We start from the raw sequence: 14,882 nt of genomic DNA on the forward strand, positions 1-14,882 counted from the left end.
TCAGTCCATGGAAAATCCCATGGACAGAGGAGCCTGGTAGACTACAGTCCATAGCGTCACAAAGAGTTGGACACAACCGAGAGACTGAGCCTGCGTGCACATAGTATTTTTACTTTTTCTTTGAATTCTTTGAATTTCACTTCTCTTCATGTTTTTATTTTATTTTACTTTTAAATATACGTAATACTGTATGCATTTTTAAATATACATAATATTATGAATGTTTTATGGAGAGGGAAATGGCAACCCACCTCAGTATACTTTCCTGGAGAATCCCAGGGACAGAGGAGCCTGGTGGGCTGCCGTCTATGGGGTTACACAGAGTCGGACATGACTGAAGCGACTTAGCAGCAGCAGCATGAATGTTGTAAACAGAGGGTTGATAAGATCTTGGAGGACATGTGAAAGAGTGAAAAAATGAATCTACTCCAGGAACAGTCTTGAACAGGAGAAGAGCTGTTTAGTGAAGTGGCCAGGGTAGGTATACAACACTTGGAGTAAAAATAGCTAGAATACAAGAACCTCGGAAGACACCACCAGACTTGACCAAGGTCTAGCACTTGTGTTCAGGTCAGCTGGCCTCTCCATGGAGCAATATCATTTCTGTGTTTCTAAACCCACAGAGACTATTCCTCCTCCCTCCCAGGATCCAGTGTGGGCTTGTTTCTGCTTACCCCGGAGTTCATCCTTTGCTCTCTCAGACAGGTCCATTTGATTCATCGCATCAGAGACCTGGGTGCGTAATGGGGGAAGGAGAGGGTGGAATGAATTGAGACAGCGGCATGGACATATATACACCACTACATATGTAAAGTGGATAGCCAGTGGGAATTTGCTGTGTGATGCAGGCAGCTCAACGTGGTGCTGTGATGACCTAGAGGGGTGGGATGGAGTGGGGGGGTGGGAGGGAGGTTCAAGAGGAAGGGACATATGTATACCTATGGCTGATTTATGTTGATGTATGGAAGAAACCATCACAGTAGGTCAAGTTATTGTCTTCTAATTAAAAATAAATAAATTAAAAAAAAAAAGACCTGGATGGTCACCATCTCTACCCAGAAGCTGGGGCAGCGGGCAGTGAGGAGGTCGGCCGGCTGCTTCCTGCTGGCCTCGTCCACCTCCCTCTGCAGGAGGTGCTGTAACTCCTCTTTCAGGGAATGGTCCCTCAAAAGAGAGTTGAATTTGCTCAGCTCATCCTGGCCGAGCTCCTCTACTAGAGGCTGCAGATGGAAACCCAGCTCAGCAGAAGGCGCCATCTTGACCGACAAATGAGAGCTCAACTTTTGGCATTAACCACGTTTTAAGGGGAGGAAGGGAAAGGCACAGGGGATTGGTACTCCCCTCGCAAATGCTGGTTGCTTCTGCGTCAGGAAATAGGCTGTTTATTCTCCCTGCCTAACCTGCTGTGTTAAGAACAAACTCCCCAGTAGGGGTAAAACCCACCTAGAGCTCTTTCTTGGCTTTAGAGCTTAGGACCCCTCTGAGAACAGGAGATGGCTAAGCTAGGAAGGAAGTCCACACTGCTGGATCTCCTGTATGCAGCGGCTCATCTGGTATTTTTCAGTAAATTGATGTACAAATAAATTGATGAGAACTATTGACTTTAGCCCTTAGTAGCAACTTGATGTGTAGTTATCTTAGGATGTTTATGGAGCTTGATTACTAAATGAGGATCTTGAGTTGAGACTTTCTTAACAGATATTCACTCTGCATTGAGTGGAATGCCTTTTCAATTTGCTGTTCTTAAAGAGTCACTTCCTGAACCCAACAGTCCTGGATTTGAAATCCTTTTAACAGTTGAGGGTTTGAGCCAAGGGTTCTGAGATTGAATTTCTAATTGCTAATCAACTACACCATCACCCGCCTTATTAAATGGATAGGGGCATTCATCTATGCCAATAAAAGTTTCCTTTGGATGTCAGGAATTATTTTATTTTAAATAAAAAATTTTATTGAGGTATAGTTGATTTATGTTGTATTAATTTCTGCTGTACAGCAGAGTGATTCAGTTATACATATATACATTTTTGTATTCATTTCCATTATATTTGTCATAGGATATTGAACATAGTTCTCTGTGCTATGCAGTAGGACTCTGTTGTTTATGCATCCTGTATATAGTAGCTTAAGGTGAGGTGAAGTCACTCAGTCGTGTCCGACTCTTTGTGACCTGGTGGACTGTAACCTACTAGGGCTTCTCCGTCCATGGGATTCTCCGGGCAAGAATACTGGAGTGGATTGCCATTTCCTTCTCCAGGGGATCTTCCCGACCCAGGGATCGAACCCAGGTCTCCTGCATTGGAGGCAGACGCTTTAACCTCTGAGCCACCAGGGAAGCCATATAGTAGCTTACGTCTGTTAGTCCCAAATTCCCAATATATCTATCCCCCGACCCTCCCCCCAGGAACAATGTTAGAACTTAAGCGACAGCTGTAAAGATGGGTAAGATCTCTGCCTACTTGGGGTTTACACACATGGAGTGTAGGGGGGAGCAGTAGACATTTCACAGATGAATTCAAACAGAAACAGTGACAAAGCTTGAAGACAAGAGGACACAGAGCAATAGAGTAAGCGTCATGTAACCATGGAATTTTCTCAGAGGAAGTATCATTTCAACTGAGAACCTGATGAGTAGGAGCTGCCGGTTAGGGAAACTGGTGGGGGTTAGAAATTCTAAGCAGTGTGAATGGCTAGCATCATTTCAGGGCTGAAATGAATACGGCAGGTCTGAGGCAAAGAGCTTAGGTGTGTATTGGCTGGAGCAGACAGACAAAGGCTGTGACTCCTAGGATCAGACATCCTGTCCTGAAGGGGTTCCAGGTTAGGGAGGATTTACAATTTGATTCCAAGTGCAGTAGCAAGCTGCTGCAAAATTTCCAGTGGGGAGACCTCACAGACTGCTGTGTTTTTAGCAGCACTTTCTCTTCTTGGGGAGCGAGGGGAGTCACACCAAGGAGCTGGTTAAAATGTTTCATGATGCTTGAAGCTGGTAAGGAAGACTTTGAGAGAGGTTACTGAATCAGGGGTTTTGAAGTGAGGGAGAGAGAGAGAACTTAACTCCAACTACAATAAAGACAAGTGGGAATTGAGAGCCAAGGAACAGGATTTACAGGGTGGGGAGGGGTTCTGTAGGAACCCAATTACTAAGGGGAAATGACAAGGCTAGGAGTATTCTTGCCAGATTGACTCAACAGTATTCCTGCTGAGGGCAGGTCGGGGTGATCAGACGTCACTGAGGGTGATGATATTGAAGGTGGGGATTTTTGCTCAACGAACTGAGCAGTGGTGTACTGTGCTTAGTTGCTCAGTCATGTATGACTCTTCGCGACCCAATGGTTTGTAGCCTGCCAGGCTCTCTTGCTCAGACTAGACTGAAACAGGCCAGAGAGAGAGCCCAAGGATGAAGTCTAGTGAAAAGCGACTCAGAGAATCCCAACTCGAGTTGGGTCAAGGAGAGTCTTTGTTGCTGCCTACTGAGAATTCTGAACTCATCCAGGTGAGGGTGGGGTCAGGGAACACCTGGATAGTACCAGGCATTGCAATCAACCCTGCAGACTTGGATCACTAATCCTATGATATTCCTGAGTGCTATATCCTCCCTATTCCAGATATTGATACTGGGTTAGCAGAGATGTTAGATAGATCATCCACGTGTACATGGTCACAAAGTGTCAGAACTGGGCTCTGAACCAGGTATAACCAATAGCTCTAGGGTCCATGTTTTAGTTAATTACTCTGCCATGATGGTTCTTTGTTCTTAGACGTAGTTGTAGAGGGGCTTCCCAGGTGGCACTAGTGGTAAAGAACCCACCTGCCAATGCAGGGGATGTGGGTTCCATCCTTGGGTTGGGAAGATCCCCTGGAGGAGGACATGGCAACCCACTCTAGTATTCTTGCCTGGAGACTCCATGGATGGAGGAGCCTGGCTACAGTCCATAGGGTCGCAAAGAGTCAGACATGACTGAATCGACTTAGCACTCACACCTAGTTGTCGAGAACTAATTGAATCCAGGTTATATCTTTTGAGAGAAATCAATAGTTTTTGACTGGATATGGAAGGAGGGAAAAAAAGAATTTGTAAGAACATAAACACCTGGGTTATGGGCCCTCATTTGAGCTGGGTTTCTTCCACCTCTAACTGCTTGGGATTCTCATACAGCCTTCCCACTAAGGAAAGGGTTAGGTTTAAGGTTTGAGCCAAGAACAGTCACCTCTGCTGTGCTCCTGAGGTGCATGGAAAGTTAATCCAATTTACATTATGTTCCTGTGACTTGAGGAGGCTGAGCTTTAGCAAGAGAAAAAAACCTGTTTAAAGTTATGGAAGCAGCCCCAGGAAGGGTCTCCCCTCTAGGAGTGCTCCATCTTTGCACAACCAGGAGTTTGACCTGAAACTTCAAGTCCTTCAACAGTTTGACATCCAAATAGTCAAAGAAAAGGAGGAGGAATTTTTATTGTAGAGACTTAGCAGTTGAATGAAGATAGAGAGAAATGAAGTCAAGAAGCAGGATTGTTACTCACCTCTCCTACGCCTAACCCCTGCTCCATGACCTACTCTCTGCCTCTGAGTGCTTAAGCCACAGGAAATCTCCAATAAAAGGCTTCCTCTTTCTGCCCAAGCTCTGTGATTGGCCACTGGGAGCCAATCCCATTGCCAGGAGCTTCCTGCAGCCACACAATGACTGACAGGTGGAGACCATTGCCTCAATTTGAGCATCAAGTCCTCCCAGACCAGCGGTTCCCAACCTTGACTGCCTTAAAACTCACCTCCCTGGGGGATCGTTTCAAAGTATTAACGCCCAGAGATTCTGATTTCTAGGTTAGATCAGAGATGCCCAGAGGTTCTTTAAAGGTGCCTGTTGTTGAGTTGCTCAGTTGTGTCCGACTCTTTGTGACCCCATTGACTGCAGCACGCCAAGCCTCCCTGTCCCTTACCATCTCCCAGAGCTTGCTCAAACTCATGTCTATTGAGTCCGTGATGCCATCCAACCATCTCATCCTCTGATGCTTTCTTTTCCTTCTGCCCTCAATCTTTCCCAGCATCAGGGACTTTTCCAAAGACTCATCTGTTCACATCAGATTACCAAAATACTGTAGCTTCAGCTTCAGCTTCAGCATCAGTCCTTACAGTGAATGTTCAGGACCAATTTTTCTTAAGATTGACTACTTTGATCTCCTTGTTGTCCAAGGGACTTTCAGGAGTCTTCTCCAGCACCAGAGTTTGAAGTCATCAATTCTTTGGCATTCTGCCTTCTTTATGGTCCAGCTTTCACAACTGTACATGACTGCTGGGAATATCATAGCCTTTACTATGTGAACCTTTGTCAGCAAGATCTCTGCTTTTCAACACACTGTCTAGGTTTGTCATCACTTTCTGCCAATAAGCAATTGTTTTCTGATTTCATGGCTGCAGTCACCGCCCACAGTGATTTGGGAGCCCAAGAAGAGGAAATCTGTCACTACTCCTGCCTTTCCCCCTTCTATTTGCCTTGCAGTAACAGGGTCGGATGCCATGATCTTGGTTTTTTAAATATTTAGTCTTAAGCTGGAGCTTTCACTCTCCTCCTTCACCCTTATCAAAAAGCTCTTTAGTTCCTCTTTGCTTTCTGCCATTAGAGTGGTATCATCCACATATCTGAGGTTGTTGATGTTTCTCTGGCCCATCTTGATTTCAGCTTGTAACTAATCCAGCCCGGCATTTCTCATGATGTGCTCAGCGCACAGGTTAAACCACAGGGTAACACAGACCGCCCTGTCATACTCCCTTCCCGATCTTGAACCAGCCAGTTGTTTCATACAGGGTTCTGACTGATGCTTCTTGACCTGCATGCAGGTTTCTCAGGAGACAAGGCCCCCTAGATGACTGTAATTGCAGTCAAGCTTGAGAACCACTGCTTAGAACCTTCAGCTGTTGATCAGCTGCCTCCTCCCATTGAACCAGATACATTAAAATCCATCCACATTTCACGTTCAATGTAAGTAACACAAGAAGTGCATCCAGAAACAGGTTCATCAGTTTTACACTATTTCATAAAATATTAATATTTACAATATTAGTTTCTGTAGATTTATATTAAGACTTCAAAATTTGGGGTTTTGAAGTCATCTTTTAGAACCAATATATCTATATCTCCGTCTCTCTCTCCCTACCTCCGCCTATCTGCTCAAAATTGAAGTCTTACAGTGAAAACAATATACTATACAATAAATTGAAGACAATAAAATAGCTTAACATACTAAATATAGTAAACATGTAATATTGACCATGCTTGTAATTTAAAATTTTCTAATAGCCATAACAAACAAGTAAAAAAACTAAATAAAATTGATTTTTATAATATATTGACTCCAATATATCCAAAGTATTATTTCAACTTGTAGTCAATATAAAAACAACTGAGATATTTTCCCTTCAACATTTGGTACTGAGGCTTCAAAATCCGGTACTTCACACTGGGAGGACATTTAAGCTTACATTAGCCACAGTCCTTGCTTTCAATAGCCACATGTGTCTACTGGCCACCGTATGGGTTAGGTCTGGACTAGAGAACAGGAAGGGGACCTCTGGCTTTAAACGTTTTATTATTAATATTTTTGGGGTGTGCTGGGTCCTCATTGCTGTGCCTGGCTTTCTCTAGTTGGAGTGAGCAGGGACTGCTCTCTGTTGCAGTGTGTGGGCTTTGCATTGCAATGGCTTCTCTTGTTGCAGCTCATGGGCTCTAGAATGTGGGCTCAGTAGTTGTGGCACATGGGCTTAGTTGCTCTGTGGCATGTGGGATCTTCCCGGACCAGGGATTGAACCTATGTCCCCTGCATTGGCAGGTGGATTCCTAACCACTGGATCAATAGGGAAGTCCGGGACCTCTGGCTTTAAAAGAAAAGAGGGCCAAGGGATTCAAAGGTTTGGATATCCTCTGTTTGAGCCTCAGTTTTGTGAAGTGGGCTCTCCATTTACCTTAAATCCAGAAAAGGAGAAATTGTACTTTATGCAGAGCCTGAAACACTGTAGTCAGAGGCCCTTCCACACAGGTCAGGTAAGCCATATTAGTTAATAATGGTTTTAATGGCTAAATATTTTAGCTCTTTTAGATACTGTGAACTAGCCATCTTGCAAAAATATATTTTCTATGTAAGATTTTATAGACATGGAAAAATGAGGCAATGCATATTTTAAAGCAGATTTATTTTTATAGAAAGGTTACATCCTCCTGATTCTGTATCCTGCTGTTTCTCCTTAAAACTGTATCCCTAACATTTCCACCTCTGTCTCTGTTCATATCTGTATCCATAGATGTGTGCACTCAGGAGCTTCAGTTGTGTCCGACTCTTTGCGACCCATGGACTGTAGCCCACCAGGCTCTTCTGTCCATGGAATTCTCCGGCAAAGTATACTGGAGTGGGTTGCCATTTCCTCTTCCAGGGGATCTTCCAGACCCAGGGATTGAACCTCTGTCTTTTGTGTCTCCTGCATTGACAGGAGGATTCTTTTACCACTAGCACCACCTGGGAATGCCCTCAGACATCTATAGATATCTAAATAAAATGTATGAACGTGAGTTATATGTAGAATCATGTGAATGACAAAATGGAAAACTACTCAATCATTTAAATTATGCACATGCACATAAAAAAATACATTCTGAACAATAGATTATCAAGATATATTACATGTATAATATACTATACACAATGTAAATATATAAACATGCACATTCAAATATATGCATATATAATTCTTTCTATGTTAGTATACATAATGTGTATAACATATTAGATATTATATAAATATATAAATCTATGCATGATTTAAGTAACTGAAGAGTTTTCCATTTGGTCATGTACATAATTATATTTATTATTCCCAAGAATAATATTCCCAAGCATAATTATTCCCTTTATGTGATTTCTGTGTTTGTGTACATGTTCGTGTGTGCATACATGTGCTTCTAATTGTGTGTTTGTGAGTGCGTGTAAAAAACTGATAAACAGAAACCTCAATTAACTGGAGTTGGGAGAGACCAGAAGGGGGCGCTCCCACACCCTGAGCTGATAGCTCAGCATGATAGGAAGAAGGAAGACCCCTCTTCTCCGTAACAACTCAACCAATGAAAAGCCACGGGCTGTTTACTACAGACCTCCAGCTTCCTGCTGCTGCTGCTGCTGCTGCTAAGTCGCTTCAGTCGTGTCTGACTCTGTGCAACCCCATAGACGGCGGCCCACCAGGCTCCCCCCGACCCTGGGGTTCTCCAGGCAAGAACACTGGAGTGGGTTCCAGCTTCCTAGTCCCCTCTATAAAAGTGGTCTTCTCCTGCCCTTTGGTAACATGGGTCCCCGTGGTCATAGACCCGAAACTGTAATTCTCTAATTCTGAATAAACACATTTTTGCCGTTGAAATAACTGGCAGTCTATTTGTTCAGGTTAACATGTACGGTTTTCCTCCCCGCCCCCCAGTTTCTTTTTTTAAATTTATTTTTAATTGGAGGGTAATTGCTTATTTAAAGGACACTGAACTGAGAATTTCCTGAGAGAACAGTTCCATGTGGTGTAATGACCTCTTGAAGTCAAGTTTCTAAAATGGATTTGTTGAGTCAAAAGTGACCCACATCTTCAGTTCTGAGACACATTGCAAACTGCTCTCCAGAAATTCTGCATCAGTTGACGCTTCCCCCAACTTCTTCCTCTGACTCAACCACAGGAACCAGTCAGGTGGTGCAGCTTCTGTTTGCTACCTTCTGGGAAGCTCTGAAATCTACTCCCTCCTTACTGTGTGGGCTCAGATCCGACCTCTGACATGGATTCCCTCCATCTTTAAAGAGCTGCGCTTCTCTCAGTTCCTCCCCTCCTGTCCAGTCTCCATGGTGACCTCCAGGGAGCTCTTTCTCACATGCAATTCTGATCTTGTCACTTCTCTATTCAAGCCGCACCTCGATTCCCAATCCCCCTTTCTGTAAAATCCAGACTGAATGTAATTTTCGAGATTTGTTTGAATCTGGTTTCAGCTAATTCTTTTCTCTTTTCACATTTCTACCCACTTGGTGCTCAACCCAAGCAAAGTTTTGTGGTTCTTAACATGTGCGGCAATGTTGCAATAACTTTTAATCTAAAGTTACAATAACTTTTTATCAAAGGGATGGTGGGTTTTTAAATTTTCATTTTAAAAATAGAAGTTGTATATATAATATATAAGGTGCACATAACGATGGGGGTTCCTTTTGCGGCTCAGTGGTAAAGAATCCACCTGCCAATGCAGGTGACTCGGGGTCCATCCCTTTACGTAATTTTTGTGTTTGTGCACGTGTTCGTGTGTTCATACATATGCTTCTAATTGTGGCTCAGGAAGATTCTCTGGAGAAGGAAATGGCAACCCACTCCAGTATTCTTGCCTGGGAAATCCCATGGACAGAGAGGCCAGGTAGGCTACAGTCCATGGGGTCACAAAAGAGTCGAACATGACTTAGGGACTAAACAAGAACAACCACCACCACGTGATGATGACTGAATACTGGGATTATATCTTCCCTCTGCATTTTATGCCCACAGGTCCTTTGTTATGGTCCCTGTGACTGATTTCTGTTCATCCTAATTCCCATGACCCCATTTAAAAAAATCACTTCCAGATAACCTGACTCAATGCACGTGTCATTCTCCTGTTTCTGTAAATAAAGATTTACTGGAACACAGTCATGCCATTCATTTACATATCAACAGTCCGCTAACTGCATTACAGCACTAGCTGCATTACATCATGGGTTTGGAGCCTTGGCTGCATATGGGAATAACCTGGGAGACTTCAGGAATTTTACTGCTGGGGTCCCATTCCAAGAGATTTTTCCAGGGGGTGGGAGAGTGGGGAATCTGGTTCCCAGGATTTAAATAATTCTTAAATTGATTTGAATACATAACCAAATTTGAAAATCACAGTACCAGAGTCACATCTCTTTAAGTGGGTGCCTCTTAATTATCTGTATTAGAAATGAGTGGGAATTTTTATAAATGATAACCGTTTCCTGAGTACTGTCCTTGGTTGGCTGAACAAGCCATAGAACCAACTTTTAATCCTCCTCCTCCATGCCCTCTTCCCATCCCAATAATTCTTATTGAAACTGAAGTTTTGGAACATTTGCAGCAAACCAGCAGCTGGCAGATGTTTTAGTCAAGGGCCAAAGAGTAAATATGTTAGGTTTTGAGAGCCATCTGGTCTCTGCTGCAATTCCTTAATGCTACAGTGAGGGGATAGCCACAGGCAATACGTAAATCAACGTGCATGGCTGTGTTCCAATAAACCTTTATTTGTGGAGGCTAAAGTCGGAATTTCAAATAGTTTTTACATGTCATAAAATATTACTTTTTTCATCCTATTTGGGTCCTTTGGGCTTCATAGATATGGTTACATCTAGTTAGGCTTCCCCTGTGGCTCAGCTGGTAAAGAATCTGCCTGCAATGTGGGAGATCTGGTTTGATCCCTGGGTGGGAAGATCCCCTGGAAAAGGGAAAGGCTACCCACTCCAGTATTCTGGCCTGGAGAATTCCATGGACTAGTCCATGGGGTCGCAAAGAATCGGACACAACTGAGTGACTGTAACTTCACTTCAGTGCCTTGATTGTGGTGATGATATCATGTCATCTACATTTATCCAAACTCAGCAAATAGTACCCACTAAATATGTGCAGTTCAGTTCAGTTCAGTTCAGTCGCTCAGTGGTGTCCGACTCTTTGCGACCCCATGAATCGCAGCACGCCAGGCCTCCCTGTCCATCACCATCTCCCGGAGTTCACTCAGACTCACGTCCATCGAGTCCGTGATGCCATCCAGCCATCTCATCCTCGGTCGTCCCCTTCTCTTCCTGCCCCCAAACCCTCCCAGCATCAGAGTCTTTGACAATGAGTCAACTCTTCGCATCAGGTGGCCAAAGTACTGGAGTTTCAGCTTTAGCATCATTCCTTCCAAAGAAATCCCAGGGTTGATCTCCTTCAGAATGGACTGGTTGGTTCTCCTTGCAGTCCAAGGGACTCTCAAGAGTCTTCTCCAACACCACAGTTCAAAAACATCAATTCTTCAGCGCTCTGCCTTCTTCACAGTCCAACTCTCACATCCACACATGACCACAGGAAAAACCATAGCCTTGACTAGACGAACCTTAGTCGGCAAAGTAATGTCTCTGCTTTTGAATATACTATCAAGGTTGGTCATAACTTTTCTTCCAAGGAGTAAGTGTCTTTTAATTGCCTGGCTGCAGTCACCATCTGCAGTGATTTTGGAGCCCAGAAAAATAAAGTCTGACACTGTTTCCACCGTTTCCCCCTCTATTTCCCATGAAGTGATGGGAAGAGATGCCATGATCTTCGTTTTCTGAATGTTGAGCTTTAAGCCAACTTTTTGCTCTCTTCTTTCACTTTCATCATGAGGCTTTTTAGCTCCTCTTCACTTTCTGCCATAAGGGTAGTGTCATCTGCATAACTGAGGTTATTGATATTTCTCCTGGCAATCTTGATTCCAGCTTGTGTTTCTTCCACTGCAGCATTTCTCATGATGTACTCTGCATATAAGTTAAATAAGCAGGGTGAAAATATACAGCCTTGACTCACTCCTTTTCCTATTTGGAACCATTCTGTTGTTCCATGTCCAATTCTAACTGTTGCTTCCTGACCTGAATACAGATTTCTCAAGAGGAAGGTGAGGTGGTCTGGTATTCCCATCTCGTTCAGAATTTTCCAGTTTATTGTGATCCACATAGTCAAAGGCTTTGGCATAGTCAATAAAGCAGAAATAGATGTTTTTCTGGAACTCTCTTGCTTTTTCCATGATCCAGCGGATGTTGGCAATTTGATCTCTGGTTCCTCTGCCTTTTCTAAAACCAGCTTGAACATCAGGGATTTCACGGTTCACGTATTGCTGAAGCCTGGCTTGGAGAATTTTGAGCATTACTTTACTAGCATGTGAGATGAGTGCAATTGTGCAGTAGTTTGGGCATTCTTTGACATTGCCTTTCTTTGGGATTGGAATGAAAACTGACCTTTTCCAGTCCTGTGGCCACTGCTGAGTTTTCCAAATTTGCTGGCATATCGAGTGCAGCACTTTCACAGCATCATTTTTCAGGATTTGAAACAGCTCCACTGGAATTCCATCACCTCCACTAGCTTTGTTCGTACTGATGCTTTCCAAGGCCCACCTGACTTCACTTTCCAAGATGTCTGGCTGTAGATTAGTGATCACAATATCATCTGGGTCGTGAAGATCTTTTTTGTACAGTTCTTCTGTGTATTCTTGCCATCTCTTCTTAATATCTTCTGCTTCTGTTAGGTCCATACCATTTCTGTCCTTTATCGAGCCCATCTTTGCATGAAACGTTCCCTTCGTATCTCTAATTTTCTTGAAGAGATCTCTAGTCTTTCCCATTCTGTTTTTTCCTCTATTTCTTTGCATCGATCGCTGAAGAAGGCTTTCTTATCTCTTCTTGCTATTCTTTGGAACTCTGCATTCAGATGCTTATATCTTTCCTTTTCTCCTTGGCTTTTCCCCTCTCTTCTTTTCACAGCTATTTGTAAGGCCTCCCAAGACAGCCATTTTGCTTTTTTGCATTTCTTTTCCATGGGGATGGTCTTGATCCCTGTCTCCTGTACACTGTCACGAACCTCATTCCATAGTTCATCAGGCACTCTATCTATCAGATCTAGTCCCTTAAATCTATTTCTCACTTCCACTGTCTAATCATAAGGGATTTGATTTAGGCCATATCTGAATGGTCTAGCGGTTTTCCCTACTTTCTTCAATTCAAGTCTGAATTTGGCAATAAGGAATTCATGATCTGAGCCATAGTCAGCTACTGGTTTTGTCTTTGTTGACTGCATAGAGCTTCTCCATCTTTGGCTGCATAGAATATAATCAATCTGATTTCACATGCAGCATGCTTGGGGCTGGTGCATGGGGATGACCCAGAAAGTTGTTATGGGAAGGGAGGTGGGAGGGGGGCTCATGTTTGGGAATGCATGTAAGAATTAAAGATTTTAAAATTAAAAAAAAAAAAAAGAATATAATCAATCTGATTTCAGTGTTGACCATCTGGTGATGTCCATGTGTAGAGTCTTCTCTTGTGTTTTTGGAAGAGGGTGTTTGCTATGACCAGTGCATTTTCTTGGCAAAACTCTATTAGTCTTTGCCCTGCTTCATTCTGCATTCCAAGGCCACATTTGCCTGTTACTCCAGGTGTTTCTTGACTTCCTACTTTTGCATTCCAGTCCCCTATAATGAAAAGGACATCTTTTTTGGGGTGTTAGTTCTAAAAGGTCTTGTAGGTCTTCATAGAACCATCCAACTTCAGCTTCTTCAGTGTTACTGGTTGGGGCATAGACTTGGATAACTGTGATATTGAATGGTTTGCCTTGGAGACGAACAGAGATCATTCTGTCATTTTTGAGATTGCATCCAAGTACTGCATTTCGGACTCTTCTGTTGACCATGATGGCTACTCCATTTCTTCTGAGGGATTCCTGCCCGCAGTAGTAGATATAATGGTCATCTGAGTTAAATTCACCCATTCCAGTCCATTGTAGTTCGCTGATTCCTACAATGTTGACATTCATCCTTGCCATCTCTTCTTTGACCACTTCCAATTTGCCTTGATTCATGGACCTGAGATTCCAGGTTCCTATGAAATATTGCTCTTTACAGCATCAGATCTTGCTTCTATCACCAGTCACATCCACAGCTGGGTATTGGTTTTGCTTTGGCTCCATCCCTTCCTTCTTTCTGGAGTTCTTTCTCCACTGATCTCCAGTAGCATATTGGGCACCTACTGACCTGGGGAGTTCCTCTTTGGTATCCTATCATTTTGCCTTTTCATACTGTTCACAGGGTTCTCAAGGCAAGAATACTGCAGTGGCTTGCCATTCCCTTCTCCAGTGGACCACATTCTGTCAGACCTCTCCACCATGACCCACCCATCTTGGGTTGCCCGTCCGGCATGGCTTGGTTTCATTGAGTTAGACATGGCTGTGGTCCTAGTGTGATTAGATTGACTAGTTTTCTGTGAGTATGGTTTCAGTGTGTCTGCCCTCTGATGCCCTCTTGCAACACCTACCATCTTACTTGGGTTTCTCTTACCTTGGGCGTGGGGTATCTCTTCACGGCTGCTCCAGCAAAGCACAGCCACTGCTCCTTACCTTGGACGAGGGGTATCTTCTTACCGCCGCCGTTCCTGACCTTCAACGTGGGGTAGCTCCTCTAGGCCCTCCTGCGCCTGCGCAGCCACCCCTCCTCTGGATGCTCCTCCCAGCTGCCGCCCCTGGCCTCGGGCTCAGGGTGGCTCCTCAGGGTCACCACCCCTGGCCTGCGGCGCGAGGTGGCTTCTCCAGGCCGCCCCTGACCTTGGACGTGGGTTGACTCCTCCCGGCCACTCCTGACCTCAGACGCAGGGTAGCTCCTCTCGGCTGCCGCCCCTAACCTCAGATGCAGGGTAGCTCCTCTCGCCCATTTCTGCACCATCGCAGCCTGGCACTCTAGGCCGCTGCCCCTGACCTCAGACCTGGGGTAGCTCCTCTCGCCTGTGCCCCGCGCAGCCGCCTGCGCTTAGTGCACCGGCTCTCACTGTCAGGCTTCTCTGTCCATGGGATTCTCCAGGCAAGAATACTGGATACTGGAGTGGGTTGCCATGCCCTCCTCCTGGGGATCTTCCAACCCAGGGGTCAAACCCAGGTCTCCAGCATTGCAGGTGGTTTCTTTACCTTCTGAGCCACCAGGGAAAAGCAAAAATAAGTATTGAAAAGTGTAAAAATGTAACCTGTATGGTACAAAACTGGTGACTTGCCAGAGTTGACCTGTGGGTTCTAATTTATTGACCCCTGCCCTAGACAACAAACTCTTCAACAAGAGGGATGGTTTTAGGCT

The 14,882-nt window shown here is 44.2% G+C and overlaps 1 protein-coding gene across 4 annotated transcripts in view; it reads right to left on the minus strand.

Annotated features, from left to right (window-relative positions):
* NLRP2 (NLR family pyrin domain containing 2) overlaps window positions 1-4,567 on the minus strand; it is a 32,700-nt gene extending 28,133 nt beyond the window's left edge. The window contains exons 1-2 of one of the 4 annotated variants that reach the window (XM_069551991.1): window positions 4,519-4,567; window positions 675-732 (exon numbers count right to left, since the gene is read on the minus strand). In XM_069551991.1, the coding sequence (XP_069408092.1) occupies window positions 675-732; window positions 4,519-4,545 (85 nt within the window). In that variant the 5' untranslated portion in view covers window positions 4,546-4,567. Of the gene's footprint in view, window positions 1-674; window positions 733-1,034; window positions 1,257-4,518 lie in introns of those variants that run through there. The other 3 variants (XM_069551988.1, XM_069551992.1, XM_069551990.1) reach the window with 3 other exon arrangements.
* Between the last annotated feature and the right edge of the window lie 10,315 nt (window positions 4,568-14,882).

The sequence above is a fragment of the Ovis canadensis genome, chromosome 14 (genome assembly GCF_042477335.2).
Source record: "Ovis canadensis isolate MfBH-ARS-UI-01 breed Bighorn chromosome 14, ARS-UI_OviCan_v2, whole genome shotgun sequence".
NCBI lineage: Eukaryota > Metazoa > Chordata > Mammalia > Artiodactyla > Bovidae > Ovis > Ovis canadensis.